Here is a 13,856-nt window from a genome sequence, read left to right on the forward strand (position 1 = left end):
ACATTTGTGTGGAGTAATTAGCACATGAATACTTTTACGTGTTTTGGTGGCATTTGTTTACAAAATTCCAATCAATTCATCCTTTAGTTCAGGTGGATGTTTCTTCCTAATACAGGGGGGGAAGCAGGTGACTTTTTTTTCTTTCTTCTGCCACACCACATCTACGTTGTTTGATGACACCTCAAAGCTTTTATAACTACGGGCTTTTGATTGTTCTGACCACAAATCTAAATAATAACAAGCATTTTAAGAAAAAAGGTCCTCTGAATAATTCAGTGATCGGGCCCTAATAACAACTTTACATTGCCAATATATATAATATGGTTAAAGTCATTCATGAACCAACTTCCTTTTTTATGACTCGTGTGCTCTGCTGAGCTTTGAGCCTGTTCCATGAGCCTGTTCCATGAGTCTGTTCCATGATTCTGTTCCATGATTCTGCTCCATGAGTCTGTTCCATGAGCCTGTTCCATGCCGGGAGGCAGACACAGTCACCTCATTTAAGAGTAGACTTAAGACTTTCCTCTTTGACAGAGCTTATAGTTCGGGCTGAATCAGGTTCACCTGGTCCAGCCCCTTGATATGATGCTATAGGTTTATAGCTGCTGGGGGACGTTTAGGATACACTGAGCACCTCTCTCCTCTTTTCTCTCTCATGGATGAATTTTCATCTCTCAATCACACGTTACTAACTCTGCTTTCTCCCCGGAGTCCTTTTGACTTCAGCACTCATAGGGTCAAGATTCAAGATTCAAGATTCAAGATGTTTTATTTGTCACATACACACACAGGGTGTGCAGTGAAATGAAAGTGGCAATGCTCAGCAGGAATGTGCAAGGGCAACAAGTACACACTATTTACAAATAAAAACAACACAATATTTACAGTGTGTGTGTGTGTGTGTGTGTGTGGGTCTATGTGGGGTCCTGGTGCTGATGGAGAAACAGTCTCCCCAGTCTCTAGTCTCTCTGTTCTTGCAGTGACTACGGGCGCCTGCCTGACCGCAGCAGCTGAAACAGTCTGTTGTTGGGGTGGTGAGGATCCTTCATGATCCTTCCGGCTCTGGTTCTGCACCTCCTGGTGTACAAGTCCAGGGTGCAGGGTGGGGGGGAGTTCCAATAGTTGCAGCCAACGCACTACTCTCTGCAGAGCCTTCCTGTCCTGGCGGAGCAGTTGCCAAACCAGGCTGTGATGCTTCCTGTCAGGACGCTCTCTACAGCTCCAGAGTAGAAGGACTGAAGGATCCTCTGGAAACTTTAAATTTCCTCAGCTGCCTGAGGTGGTAGAGGCGCTGCCTTGCCTTTCTCACCAGAGTGTCTGTGTTTGTTGACCATGTCAGATCCTCGGTGATGTGGACTCCCAGGTATTTATACCGCTCACCCTCTCCACAGTAGTCCCGTTAATCCCCAGTGGTGAGTACGTCCTCTGTTGTTGTACCTCCTAAAGTCCACAATCAGCTCCTTAGTTTTGCTGACATTCATGATGAGGCTGTTGTCCTGGCACCAGAGTGACAGATCAGCAACTTCCTCCAGGTAGGCCTTCTCGTCGTTGTCGGAGATCAGGCCCACCACCACTGTGTCATCCATAAACTTGATGATGGTGTTGGAGCTGAACCTGGCCACACAGTCATGTGTGTACAGGGAGTACAGTAGGGGCTGAGGCGCAACCCTGGGGGATCCTGTGTTCAGGGTGAGGATTTGGAGGTGTGTCTGCCCACCCTGACCACCTGTGGCCTGGCGGTCAGGAAGTCCAGGATCCAAGCACACAGGGGTGTTCAGTCCTAGCTCAATCAGCTTGCCGGCCAGTCTGGAGGGACTATGGTGTTGAAAGCTGAACTATAATCAATGAACAGCAGTCTCACATAGCCCCCCTCTGGCTGTCCAGATGAGAGAGTGTGGTGTGCAGTACCTGGGAGACAGCATCATCCGTGGATCTGTTTGGGCGATAAGCAAACTGCAGCGGGTCCATGGAGGAAGGGAGGAAGGCGCAGATGTAGTCCTTTATCAGCCTCTCAAAGCATTTCATGACCACCGGTGAGGGCCACGGTCGGTAGTCATTCATACATGCTGGAGAAGCATTCTTGGGCACAGGGACAATAGTGGATCTCTTGAAGCAGGCGGGGACCACGGACTCAGCCAGGGAGAGGTTGAATATTGTGGTGAACACTGGAGCTAGCTGGTTAGCACAGGTCTTCAGTACTCGCCCAGATATGCCATCTGGACCTGCAGCTTTCCTGGTGTTCACCCTCAACAGAGCCCTCCTCACACTGTGCTCGGTCACAGAGAGTGTGTTCATCCCCAGCGGTAGAACTCACCTCGGCTACGCTTAACGGTGTTGTTGTTAGCAAGCGAGCTAGCGCTGTTGTTGCTAGCCTCAAACCGTGCATAAAATGAGTTCAGGTCGTCCGCTAGGATGCGTCGGCACTCACCATTGCGGGGTCTGCTCTGGTAGTTTGTGATAGTCCGTAGCCCTGCCATAGGCGCCTGGTGTCGCGCTGCTCCATCTGTGATTCCACTCTGTCTCGGTACCTCCTTTTGGCGTCCTTCACCGCCCTCCTCAGTCCATAGACCGCTGCCTTGTACTCATCCATGTTGCGGATACAAGACCGGAGTTATAGGCAGCAATGCAGGCGTTCACAGCTTCACGGATGGATCTATCAACCCACGGCTTTTGGTTAGGAAAGACCCTAACTTTACCGTGGGGCGATGGTGTCCGTTAAGCGTTGCTATGAGGCTCATTGCTACTTCCAAACCGCTGGCGTCACTGGAACTGGATTGGATCATGTCCCAGTCGACGATACGAGAGCGTCCTGTAGCTCAGCCTCTGATTGGTCAGACCACCGCATTCGTTCCTCGTCACTACCGCTTCCAGCGCGATCCTTTGTTTATACTCGGAAGCAGAAAAATGGCGGCATGGTCTGATTTCCCTAACGGAGGAGAGAGACAGCCTTGTAGCCTCTCTTGAATGGCGTATAGCAGTGGTCCAACGTTCTTTCCCTCTGGTAGCACACGTAATGTGCTGGTGAAAGTTCGCATGACTTTTTAGGTTTGCCTTGTTAAAGTCCCCAGCCACCACCACAGCCGTCGGGATACTTGTTCTGATGCCGACATAACACATCATGTAGGTCCGATAGTGCTACGTCGGTGTCCGCTTGTGGTGGAATGTAGACGGCTGTGGTGATGACCGAGCTGAACTCCCGGGAAGGTAGAATGGACGGCATGAGATCGTCAGATGTTCCAGGTTCGCGAGCAGGAACGAGAAAGAGTCTTAATGTTCTTGGGGTCACACCACATGTTGTTTGTCATGAAGCAAACCCTCCACCCTTAGATTTACCAGACTCTTCCGTTCTGTCTGCACGGAAAACAGAGAAGGACTCGGTTGGGCATATGACTCGATCCGGCACCAGCGGGTCAGCCAAGTTTCCGTCAGACAAAAGATGTTACAATCCCGCATGTCCCGTTGGAATCTGATCCTTGCCCTAAAATCATCCATCTTATTTTCCAGAGACTGGGCGTTAGCAAGAAGGATGCTGGGCAAAGGTGGACGGTGAGCTTGAACTCAGTCTGTTCGAATTCGCTCCGTTTCCCTCGATGTTTTCGTCATCTCCCCGTAGTAGCGGCTCCACTGTTGTTGTTGTGGTTCGCTCGTACAATCTCTGCCGGCCACGCTGGATCGATGGAAAAAGTGGACAAAAACCCTTGTTTTGCGCAAAAGTTTATGTCCAAAAGTGTGCTGCGGTCGTATGTTGTTAGTGCCGATGTGTTTGTGGCAAAGAAAATATTAAAAATAAACACAAAAACTAAAAGAGCGCACAATCTCCGCGGAGCTGCCGCGACGGCGACTGGACACAGCCGCGCCATCTCATAGGGTCATCGGACCCTATGAGACGACATAGATCCTATCTGCCTGATGGATCATCGAGGTCTGGGTCGTGGAATTCCTGCTACCGACTACGCCACTGCCCTGTTGAGACTCCGCCCACTCCTCCTCTCTACCTCCATCTGCCTGATGGATCGTGGAGGTCTCCATCGTGGAATATGCCTACTATAAACTATTCATACACTGTCATATTCATTGAATGTATTTTAAATCTGTCCTTCTGTACACATTACATCTATTGCACCTGTCCATCCTGGAGAGGGATCCTCCTCTGTTCCTCTCCTGAAGGTTTCTTCCCTTTTTTCCCCCCTGAAGGGTTATTTGGGAGTTTTTCCCTGATCCGATGTGAGGTTTTGGGGCAGGGATGTCTATGTGTACAGATTGTAAAGCACTCCGAGACAAATTTGTAATTTGTGAAATTGGGCTATAGAAATAAACTGAATTGAATTGAATTCCATGAGCCTGTTCCGTGATTCTGTTCCGTGATTCTGTTCCGTGAGTCTGTTCCGTGAGTCTGTTTCGTGAGTCTGTTCCGTGAGTCTGTTCCGTGAGTCTGTTCCGTGAGTCTGTTCCGTGAGTCTGTTCCGTGAGCCTGTTCCGTGAGTCTGTTCCGTGATTCTGTTCCGTGAGTCTGTTCCGTGAGTCTGTTCCGTGAGTCTGTTTCGTGAGTCTGTTCCGTGAGTCTGTTCCGTGAGTCTGTTCCGTGATTCTGTTCCGTGAGTCTGTTCCGTGAGCCTGTTCCGTGAGTCTGTTCCGTGAGCCTGTTCCATGATTCTGTTCCATGAGTCTGATCCGTGATTCTGTTCCGTGAGTCTGTTTCGTGAGTCTGAGTCTGTGAGTCTGTAGCCTGTTCCTTCCTCTACCTGGTTGTCCTAATCCTAAAATTATAACTTCTATACGATACCTGCCATAAATATCATGATACCCGATACCAGAACTAAATACAATACCATAAATACAATATACCATAAATACGATACTGGTATATTTATCTACGATAGTAATAAAATAAAAAACATTTTTTAAAGCCGAAGACGGTCTCAAAAGCTCCGCAACTTAACGCCAGTGCGTGCAGACAGCATTAAGAGAGCGTGCGCTCTGATCGCACGCTCTCTTAATGAAGTATCGGTACTAAAAATATGCAATACACATCTATACACCGTGCAACATGACAGCAACAGATGTAGCGGGCTAACATTCAAGCTAACCTAAACCACCAAACGCTGTCGACATCTTAACGCTGGTTGGCCAAGACTCCACACGTCCCATCAAAGATGTTTTATTGCGAAGATCACCACACCACATTCTCTCCGTGTCTCACTCCGATCTCATGAACACCGGCCGGCCAGTTAACTCCCCCCCCCCAAAAAAACAAAGACTCTTCGGGTCTACACTATTCACGTGGATGACCTATTTTGATTTCAACACGGCGAATTTCGCCGAAAGGTGACAAGTTTGCAGGGATGGATTCTGTTGCTTTTTGATATTGTTGTTCTAAAGTGTTCTGCATTGTTTCATAGCAGAGATGGAATCTCTGGGAGCAAAGACCACACCCAATAATTTTAACAATCTTCATGATCTAAAACATTAACATTTGAGGAAGTGCTGTTTCACACTGATTTCAATATATCTAGTGACTGTATCTGATGTTCACCATTATCATCTACCAACTCATAGAAAGTGACAGCACTATATCCTTTTTCTCATCTTTCCTCATCCAACAACACTAAACTTGATTTCAGAAAATTTTAGATTTTGACTTTCTTTCTTGGGGGATCAAAAGAGTCCTTCATGAACTGAGCATGCTTGGCCTCGTCCAGGTCCAAAACAATTTACGTTCATTTAATGTATGCAAAATGGGCTTTTATCATTTCACATCACCAGAGTGACGGGTCTTGTTTTTTTTAATCAAAAGAGTACAATACATCATTGTGACATCACCCCTTGGTTTGTGAGCTAAAGATTAGAGGCCTTGAGTTCGGCCCTCTTGGCCCTTTGTAACCAGAAGTGACGCGAGAGAGCGGAGCGAAGCAAGATGAACGCTAATCGAGACATTTTCAGGCAAAGTAAATTTGACAATTCACTTTTATGAAGGGGAAACAAACTGTAAAAAGGTTCAAACTTTTACAAACACGTAAAATGCCGTGGCAGTGGCCTGTCCATCACAGTAAGCCCGCCCTCAAGCATACCCTGCTGTATGGTCTATTTGACTCTAGATAGGAGTCGCCCCCTGATGGCCATTAGAAAGTTTACGGTACTTCCGTATTAGTTTACTTTTCAAAACCAGCAGTATTTAAAACACGTACACATTTGTGTGTGTAAATATATACACTACCGTTCAAAAGTTTGGGGTCACTTAGAAATGTCTTTATTTTTCAAATAAAAGCACTGTTTTTTCAATAAAGATAACATTAATCAAAAATACACTCTATACATTGTTAATGTGGTAAATGACTATTCTAGGTGGAAACGTCTGGTTTCTAATGAAATATCTCCATAGGTGTATAGAGGCCCATTTCCATCAACTATCACTCCAGTGTTCTAATGGTACATTGTGTTTGCTAATCGCCTTAGAAGACTCATATCTGATTAGAAAACCCTTGTGCAATTATGTTAGCACAGCTGAAAACAGTTATGCTGGTGATATAAGCTATACAACTGGCCTTCCTTTGAGCTTGAAGTTTGAAGAACAAAATTAATACTTCAAATATTAATCATTATTTCTAACCTTGTCAATGTCTTGACTATATTTTCTATTCAATTTTCAATTCATTTGATAAATAAAAGTGAGTTTTCATGGAAGACACAAAATTGTCTGGATGACCCCAAACTTTTGAATGGGAGTGTATATATAAATATATATACACACACACACACACACACATTACAGCAGCTGGTGTTGTCCTCACCTGGTAATCAAGGATGCTGAAGCCGAGGCCTTTGTCTCTCTCCTTCTGAAGCTCCAGGATCTGGATGTCTGGAGACCACTGAGCCAGCTCCCCTTCATCTTCATGCTCCTCCTCTTCCTCCTCCTCATCTTCCTGGTTAAGGTGAGCCTCCATCAGCATCTTATCGACAGGGGATACCTGCTCCTCCTGACACACAAAAACAACATTATCGTGATCCGACTGTAATGCATTCCCCCACACACACACGGCAAGTTATTTTCTTGCATGACAATGAGATTATGATACGGAAGTATTAAGTAAAAGAAACTTGCAATATTGCATTCAAAACTTAGCTTTCTTTGTACACGTTTTAGTTAAATTGACAACACATGTGCTTGTATTTTTTTAAACTTAAAAAGTATACATTTTGTGAAAAAAAGAACATTAGTAATGTTACATAATTATCAATTTTCATCCATTTTTAAATCCCTCTTATAAAAAGTAATTTTTATCTCAAATGAAACCCAAATCATATCTTTTAACTATGATGCTATCCTGTTTACTTCAGCTGCAAAACCTCATGCCACAAATCAAAACATAAAAAACACATACAGACGTAATTTGTAAAAGTTATTGTATTATCACTTTTGTGAGTTTAGGTCTACTGTGCACACGTGTACGTGTCATCATGCATGTTGAGTAAAGCGAGACCGGGTACCCGTCTGTCTGCCTGCTGCTGTTCAGTGACGCTCTCTCTCAGTTCCGTCTCTCTGCAGAACATCGACGACAGCTTCAGCTCCATCTGAACACACGACACCCCGCAGCGGCTCAAACTTACACACTATATACTTTAGCTTGACAATACGATCCTTAAAGTGTTTTTGAAGCATTAAAAACTAAAACGAGTGACTGAAGTTCACATGAAGAAAACAATGAAGACAATAGAAATGATGATATTTAGTGTGTGTGTGTGTGTGTTCCTTGATGCCCTCACCTCCTCCACACTGGGTTGTGACTGTCTTACTGGTCCAGGTCCAGCCCGTAGAACAGGTTCAGGTTCAGATTCAGATTCTGGTTCCAGCTCAGAGGTCGGATGTCGGCAGCAGATCAGAGTGAACGGAGGAGGCACTTCTTTCAGGAACGAGACCACTTCTCGACGAGACTTACCGTAGAGCTGAACATCATTTACCTACACACACACACCAAATTACATATTATTTCACAAAAAAACATTTCCCCTAATATATTTACAGTATATACTATACATATATTGCATATGTTCAACCACTAGTTTACTGCTGGATTGTCATGACTCAAGATGGTCATCGGCTCTGAGATTTAATTTGTGCCTGATACGTGGAAGTCTTAAAGATCATCTATACATTAATGGAGAGGCTGTTTAAATAGAGAAGCAACTTTCAAAGCATTGAAGATCATAAGGATCAACAGCTGCAAAGACTTGGGTGACATCAGCTTGAGAGTGAAGATCAAAACTGCATTAGTTGTTCAATGATGACCTGGAGTGGTGACATTTAATGACCAAAAAGAAGTGGACCCAGGATTGCATCCACATGAACCTCCAGCTGGAGCTGCATTTAGAACCGCAGTGGGTTAGGGGAGTGTGTGTGTGTGTGTGTGTGTGTGTGTGTTTGTGTGAACGAGTGAGAGAGTACTTGTGGTTACCTCCAGGAGCTCATCCTCTGGCCTCAAGACTCCATGTTTGTCCACGGGGCCTCCAGGAACCACCGAGGAGATGTAGTGGTGTCCATCGAACGAGTCCAGCTCGACACCAAGACGCACAGTGTGGACGGGCAGCAGCTGTACGCAGCCATACAAGACACGATGAGGAAAGGATACGGACTAAAACACAGATCACAGAACTCAGCCACTACACTGCAGGACAGGGTGGTACTAAACTGTATAAGAGGTGTTTCTAATGTTCCACCTACCCTCACTGACATAAAATGTGCCTGAACTAATATTAATAAATATCTTTCAGAATAAAGCCATTTAATTCAACACCCCGAACAACTGCAGTCTCCAAAATAACCATATTAACAAACTGCTATGCAATTTATTGTATGTTTCCAACTCTTAGCACAGCTCCAACACAGTGCCTTTCCTCACCTTGGAGGATTTTTGCAGCTCGGCATCGTCTTCAATGACAGGATCCAACTTCACCACCTGACAACACACACACATCAGTATTTAACCTCCAGATGGACGGTGATAGTGAAAATGTATAAAACAGTGTGATCTCACCAGAACTTGGTACTTCGGTCCCAGCGCCTGCTCCCATTTAGCCCACAATTCTGCATCTGCACACACACACACACATTCACACACACACACCATTAAAAACACAGGTACTGTAACACAACGTGTACTGAAAGCGATGCCAATGAACGAGTCGGACTGTCGCACAAGGACAGTTGTAAGGGTTGTTGTGTAATATCTCACATACATAAGATATTGGGGAATAGCACAGTAAAAGAATGTTCGAATAAAAATGTTAAAAGATAGGAGAGCAAAGCAATGCTGCAGTGGGCCACACCACACGGAAGGAAACATCTTTAGTGAATCCAGTTCATATCATACATCCAGGATGTGGAGGGGAAGATAATTATGTTACTGAGATACCTCTTTTGTGCAATCCTTTTTTTTCTCCAAGATTATCAATACAAAACAAAGTTGCATACATTGTTGGAGATGTTTTGCATTTTTATTGTTGTAACGAGCACACCGTGGTAGAGCTGCATGTAGTGGCTGTAAGGCCACAGTTATGCTTCAATCAGCCAGTAAAGACGCATAACAGAGAGGGAAGTAAGGAAATGCGTACTAATGTACGTAAAACATGAGATGTATAATGTCAAACGTGAATACAGCGAGTGACGGCAAAAAATTATGTTAGCTGTCGCAATCCAATCAAACAACTTCTATGGGAAACTAACCACAAGCTGAGGCAACTCGTACGAATGGTGCATGTAGTACTGGTAGTCCCACTGCAGCAGAACTACTGTGGAGGTATTCCTCCAGCTCTGATGCTGTGTAAACATTTCACTTCATCTCTGCCAGAGGCTGAATGTCACCTCATTGGAATTCACCAGTTAAAAGCAAAATAATCTAAATGACTCAAATATAAACTGTTAAGTAAGCAACTACAACTATGGGGTGGGGGGAGGTTAACGCATGTGCACACACGTCTGCAACAACACCTCTTTAAACCACAGAAGGACAAATGTGCTTTCAAGAACGAAGTGACGGCACTAGTGTGGACACGAAACACTGGAGGAGGAGGAGGAGTAGAAGAAGAAGAAGAAGAAGAAGAAGAAGAAGAAGAAGCAGCAGCAGCAGCTCTGTGTTCTCACACATCTCCTCATATGTTGGGTGCTTTTTCTCCAGCAGGTCTGGCGGAGCTACAACCGCCTCTGATTAAATTAGCATTGCTAACCTCGGCCTTCACAGCGCAATTAATCTGCAGCGTTTGGCTGAATAAACAGAGTAATATGTCGCTGCCAGGCTGTCAAGACAGCTCGGACACTTTACATCTGTTGGAGCGGGCGGGCGGCGTGCTAAGTGTTAGCGTGGCGGTTTGGTCACTTAGCAAAGGTAATGAGGAAGAAAAAAGAAAAAAAAGGAGAGGAAATAATTTAGAGAGTAGTGCTGTTGCGAGGCTTGTGTTGACATGTCTGCAGACGCTACACTTAGTGGGCTTTTTTCTTTTCTTTTTTAAAGACTGATAATGATCACAGCTCATTCCATTTATCCACTTCCTGTTTTGCATGGCTGTAGGTATGTTTTAAAAGTTCAGGCTTTATAAGAATTATTTGGTTTTTCTTCTTCTGCAGTTTTCTAAGTAAATAAGAACCACATGGTAAAATGATAATGAGCAGATTAGCCTGTCACACGAGAAATATGAAGCTGGAACTGTGTCAAATCTTGGCAGAGGAGTTGGCTGAAAACATTCATCTAGAACTGTGGCAGTTAATCTATTTTACACAAAAACACAACATATCTTGTGGCCACAGCGGTTCAACTCCACGTCTTCAATGCCATACGAGACCAGTAGATTTCCAAAGCCATTATTAATGTTTGGATCGTTTTGTTATGTGAATAACATATTGTAGCATAGCAGGCAATACAGGACTGACCAGTGGTGTACATTCTAATAATGAAGGGTTGGAAAAATGTGACTTTAACAATAAAAACATAAAGAAATCTCCTGCTGCATACAAATCATTTCCCCATAGACTTCTTCATGAACCTCTCATTATAAAAGAGACACCTCTAACACTGTCGACAGGACAGTTCAAAAATGTTTTCATTTTATTTGTAAAACTTTTTTTTTTAACTTTAAAAAAGAAGAAGATGCTCTTTCAATGTACATGTGCAAGTCTGTATCACAGGAAAATAATAATTGAATCAATGAATTGACATCACAATTTCCATTTCATATTCTCATATAAACTGTATGCTTTTGGGGTCTTGCCCCTAACTCGACTGGCAATTCTCTACAACACAGGTGTCAAACACACGTTTGCCCATCAAATCCAGCCCGTCACATCATTTCATGTGGCCCCTGACACATTATCCCCTTTTCTTAAAGAAATTGAAGAAAAATATCCTGCGCTTTTATTTTGAAGGTTTCAAATTAAATGGATTCATGTTATACTATTAGAGACATTTTCTTATGTACAATATTGGTACACTCAAATAAACAATAATCAAATGCAAAGAGAGTTTTTTAACAATATGTTTGAGTAGTTTATACAGTTACAACCGGCCCTTTAAGGAGGCAGCCATGATGCTGATCTGGCCCACGGTGAAAATAAGTTTGCTCTACAACAAGAGTCTGCGTGTGTGTGTGTGTGCGTGTGCGTGTGCGTGTGCGTGTGCGTGTGCGTGTGTGCGTGTATATGCTCACCTCTTTCTAGCTGTGCTGCGTCCGGGTACGTCGGTTCGAGACTTGGCGTCGTTAGGCTAACCCCAGTCGAGTGAGCTCGGCTCTCCAACGACCTCCACGATGACAGACGAGACGACTCCCTCTCCACTGACACACACAAACATCAAACTATTAATTTCTTCCATTTTCTTCTATTCTTTTGTTTTTTGGTTTCGATTTTGTTTTATTTGCACTCTTTTCAACAACAGTGTCCCTGGGGATTATTAAAGTTTGATTTTCTATGATCTCATCTTGAATCCTTGTGCTATGGACTATTTTGGTGCATGTAAACGCTCTACGGGGAACGGCGTGCTCCGACCTTTGACTAATCATTAGCGTTGGCAATCTATATAATTTATGTTTATTTTCCTGTCAGGTTCATCTTAACTCATCATAAGTCTCTGTAGATAAGAGAGCCTCAGATATAACCAGCCGCTGGAAACTCTGTTCTCAGTAATGAAATAAAAGAGACGTCTGGAGGAGATAAGGGTCCTGCGCTCCTCTTCTGTTTTTGTAAAAGAAATCTCTTGTCCCTCTCTGGCCTGGAGGCTGACCAGTGCAGGCCACCGGCCAATAGAAAGACAAAAAGAAATGACCCTGAACTGGGTGAATTAATCTCCGTGGACGCTGGAGGAGGAATCGCAGGCTTTCCTTGGAGAGTTTGGGTAAATTACACAAAGTCGTAAACAAATTTGTCATCTTAATCTGGGCGAAGGGAACAGAGGCAGGGAGGCTTGGAGAGGCAATAGGAAGAAACGGTCCGATAAGTTTAATGCGGAGAGTTCTTTTCTCTCCCAGGAGCAGATTACTGGTTTGATACAACACAATCAGGAAGTTGGCGGAACATAAACCCACACAAAGTCCTTTTACCACATTTTTAAAGTGCGATAGGTTGAGATATACATCTGTATGAGGTGTATTTGTATTAGTGTACGCAACTGATAACAGTAGATTATTACAAAAGAAGCAAAGCTAATTAATGCTTTTAATAATAGTGAACATATTCAGTTAGTTTGAGGGTTTTATTTACACCACTTTATTCACTTACTTTAATTTTACGTGAAACACTTAGAATAACCATTTTCTTTCATGACATACGGGAATAACAAAGTCAAAATTAGGATTTTATAAATGAGCAAATTGACATATTTTCTTTGCTGCGCGATGCATCATGGGACTACTTCACCTTTCAGCATGACACTCAAAAACGAATACATTTCAATCTGCTATTATTTAAAACGGTGCTGCATCTGCTCATATATCAGCCGGACAGTTAGCTGTTCTGCTGGTCAAACTCTTTGCCCTCAGGACCCCGAAGGAACCAACGGTCAATGTGGGGCAATTGGTTGGTGATCATTTCGGCAATCGATAAATTGACAGAGACAGGATAAGCATGGGTGGAAGTCCTAACATTGACCGTGGCTCGGTTCTGTTCAGTGTCCTAGGAGGATTCTCGAAGGAGCCGGCATGTGCATAACTGGCTAAATGGAACACGGTCTCAAGTTTCTGTTTGTCTATAAGCATCCGTCTGTGCGTCTACCTTTATCCAGGGATCTCTCCAGGGATCGGAGTTTCTTCCTGACCACACTGAGGACAACTGTCTGACCCGTCTGCCTCATCACCTCCATCACCTCCTGATTGGTCAGACCGTGGAGACTGACACCATCCAACTGTGGCAACCGAGGAGAGGACAGAAAGAAAGACAGGTAGAGAAAAAGGGAAGGAGTGAAAAACATGGTGGACTGTTTGTTCTTTTCTCTAGACGTTAAGTGCTTTACACATTTGAGGAAATGAACACTGATCAGGTGTAAAGGCAATAAATTCGTATTAACGATTAAATCAGGTTGTTACAGCGAGCAGTCGGTCGTGGATTCGGATGTTTCCGCTGTGATCTGCAGCGCTGCCTGGAACCACATGTTTGACAAACACACCCACTGCATCTGAACCAGGAGAGAGACACAGACACACAGAAAGAGAGAGTCACACACACAGAGAGACACAGAGTGAGAGAGAGAGAGTTTTATTGGACCATTAAAAAACAGTGGTAATTTGCAACCCGTCATAAATCTGCAAAATTGTGATGAAGCAAATTCACTCTTGACTTTGTGCTGCAAGCTGTGACCCGGAAAATGAATAGAATGTGTTGA

At 44.0% G+C, this 13,856-nt stretch overlaps 1 protein-coding gene across 6 annotated transcripts in view; it reads right to left on the minus strand.

The window, feature by feature from the left end:
- The window catches only part of patj (PATJ crumbs cell polarity complex component), a 103,589-nt gene that overhangs the window by 72,000 nt on the left and 17,733 nt on the right, over window positions 1-13,856 (minus strand). For all 6 annotated transcript variants that reach the window (XM_056413822.1, XM_056413821.1, XM_056413823.1 and 3 more), the window contains exons 10-18: window positions 13,561-13,649; window positions 13,250-13,379; window positions 11,692-11,817; window positions 9,030-9,085; window positions 8,895-8,951; window positions 8,451-8,585; window positions 7,762-7,956; window positions 7,486-7,569; window positions 6,789-6,974 (exon numbers count right to left, since the gene is read on the minus strand). In XM_056413822.1, the coding sequence (XP_056269797.1) occupies window positions 6,789-6,974; window positions 7,486-7,569; window positions 7,762-7,956; window positions 8,451-8,585; window positions 8,895-8,951; window positions 9,030-9,085; window positions 11,692-11,817; window positions 13,250-13,379; window positions 13,561-13,649 (1,058 nt within the window). The remainder of the gene's footprint in view (window positions 1-6,788; window positions 6,975-7,485; window positions 7,570-7,761; window positions 7,957-8,450; window positions 8,586-8,894; window positions 8,952-9,029; window positions 9,086-11,691; window positions 11,818-13,249; window positions 13,380-13,560; window positions 13,650-13,856) is intronic.

The sequence above is a fragment of the Pseudoliparis swirei genome, chromosome 5 (assembly GCF_029220125.1).
Source record: "Pseudoliparis swirei isolate HS2019 ecotype Mariana Trench chromosome 5, NWPU_hadal_v1, whole genome shotgun sequence".
NCBI lineage: Eukaryota > Metazoa > Chordata > Actinopteri > Perciformes > Liparidae > Pseudoliparis > Pseudoliparis swirei.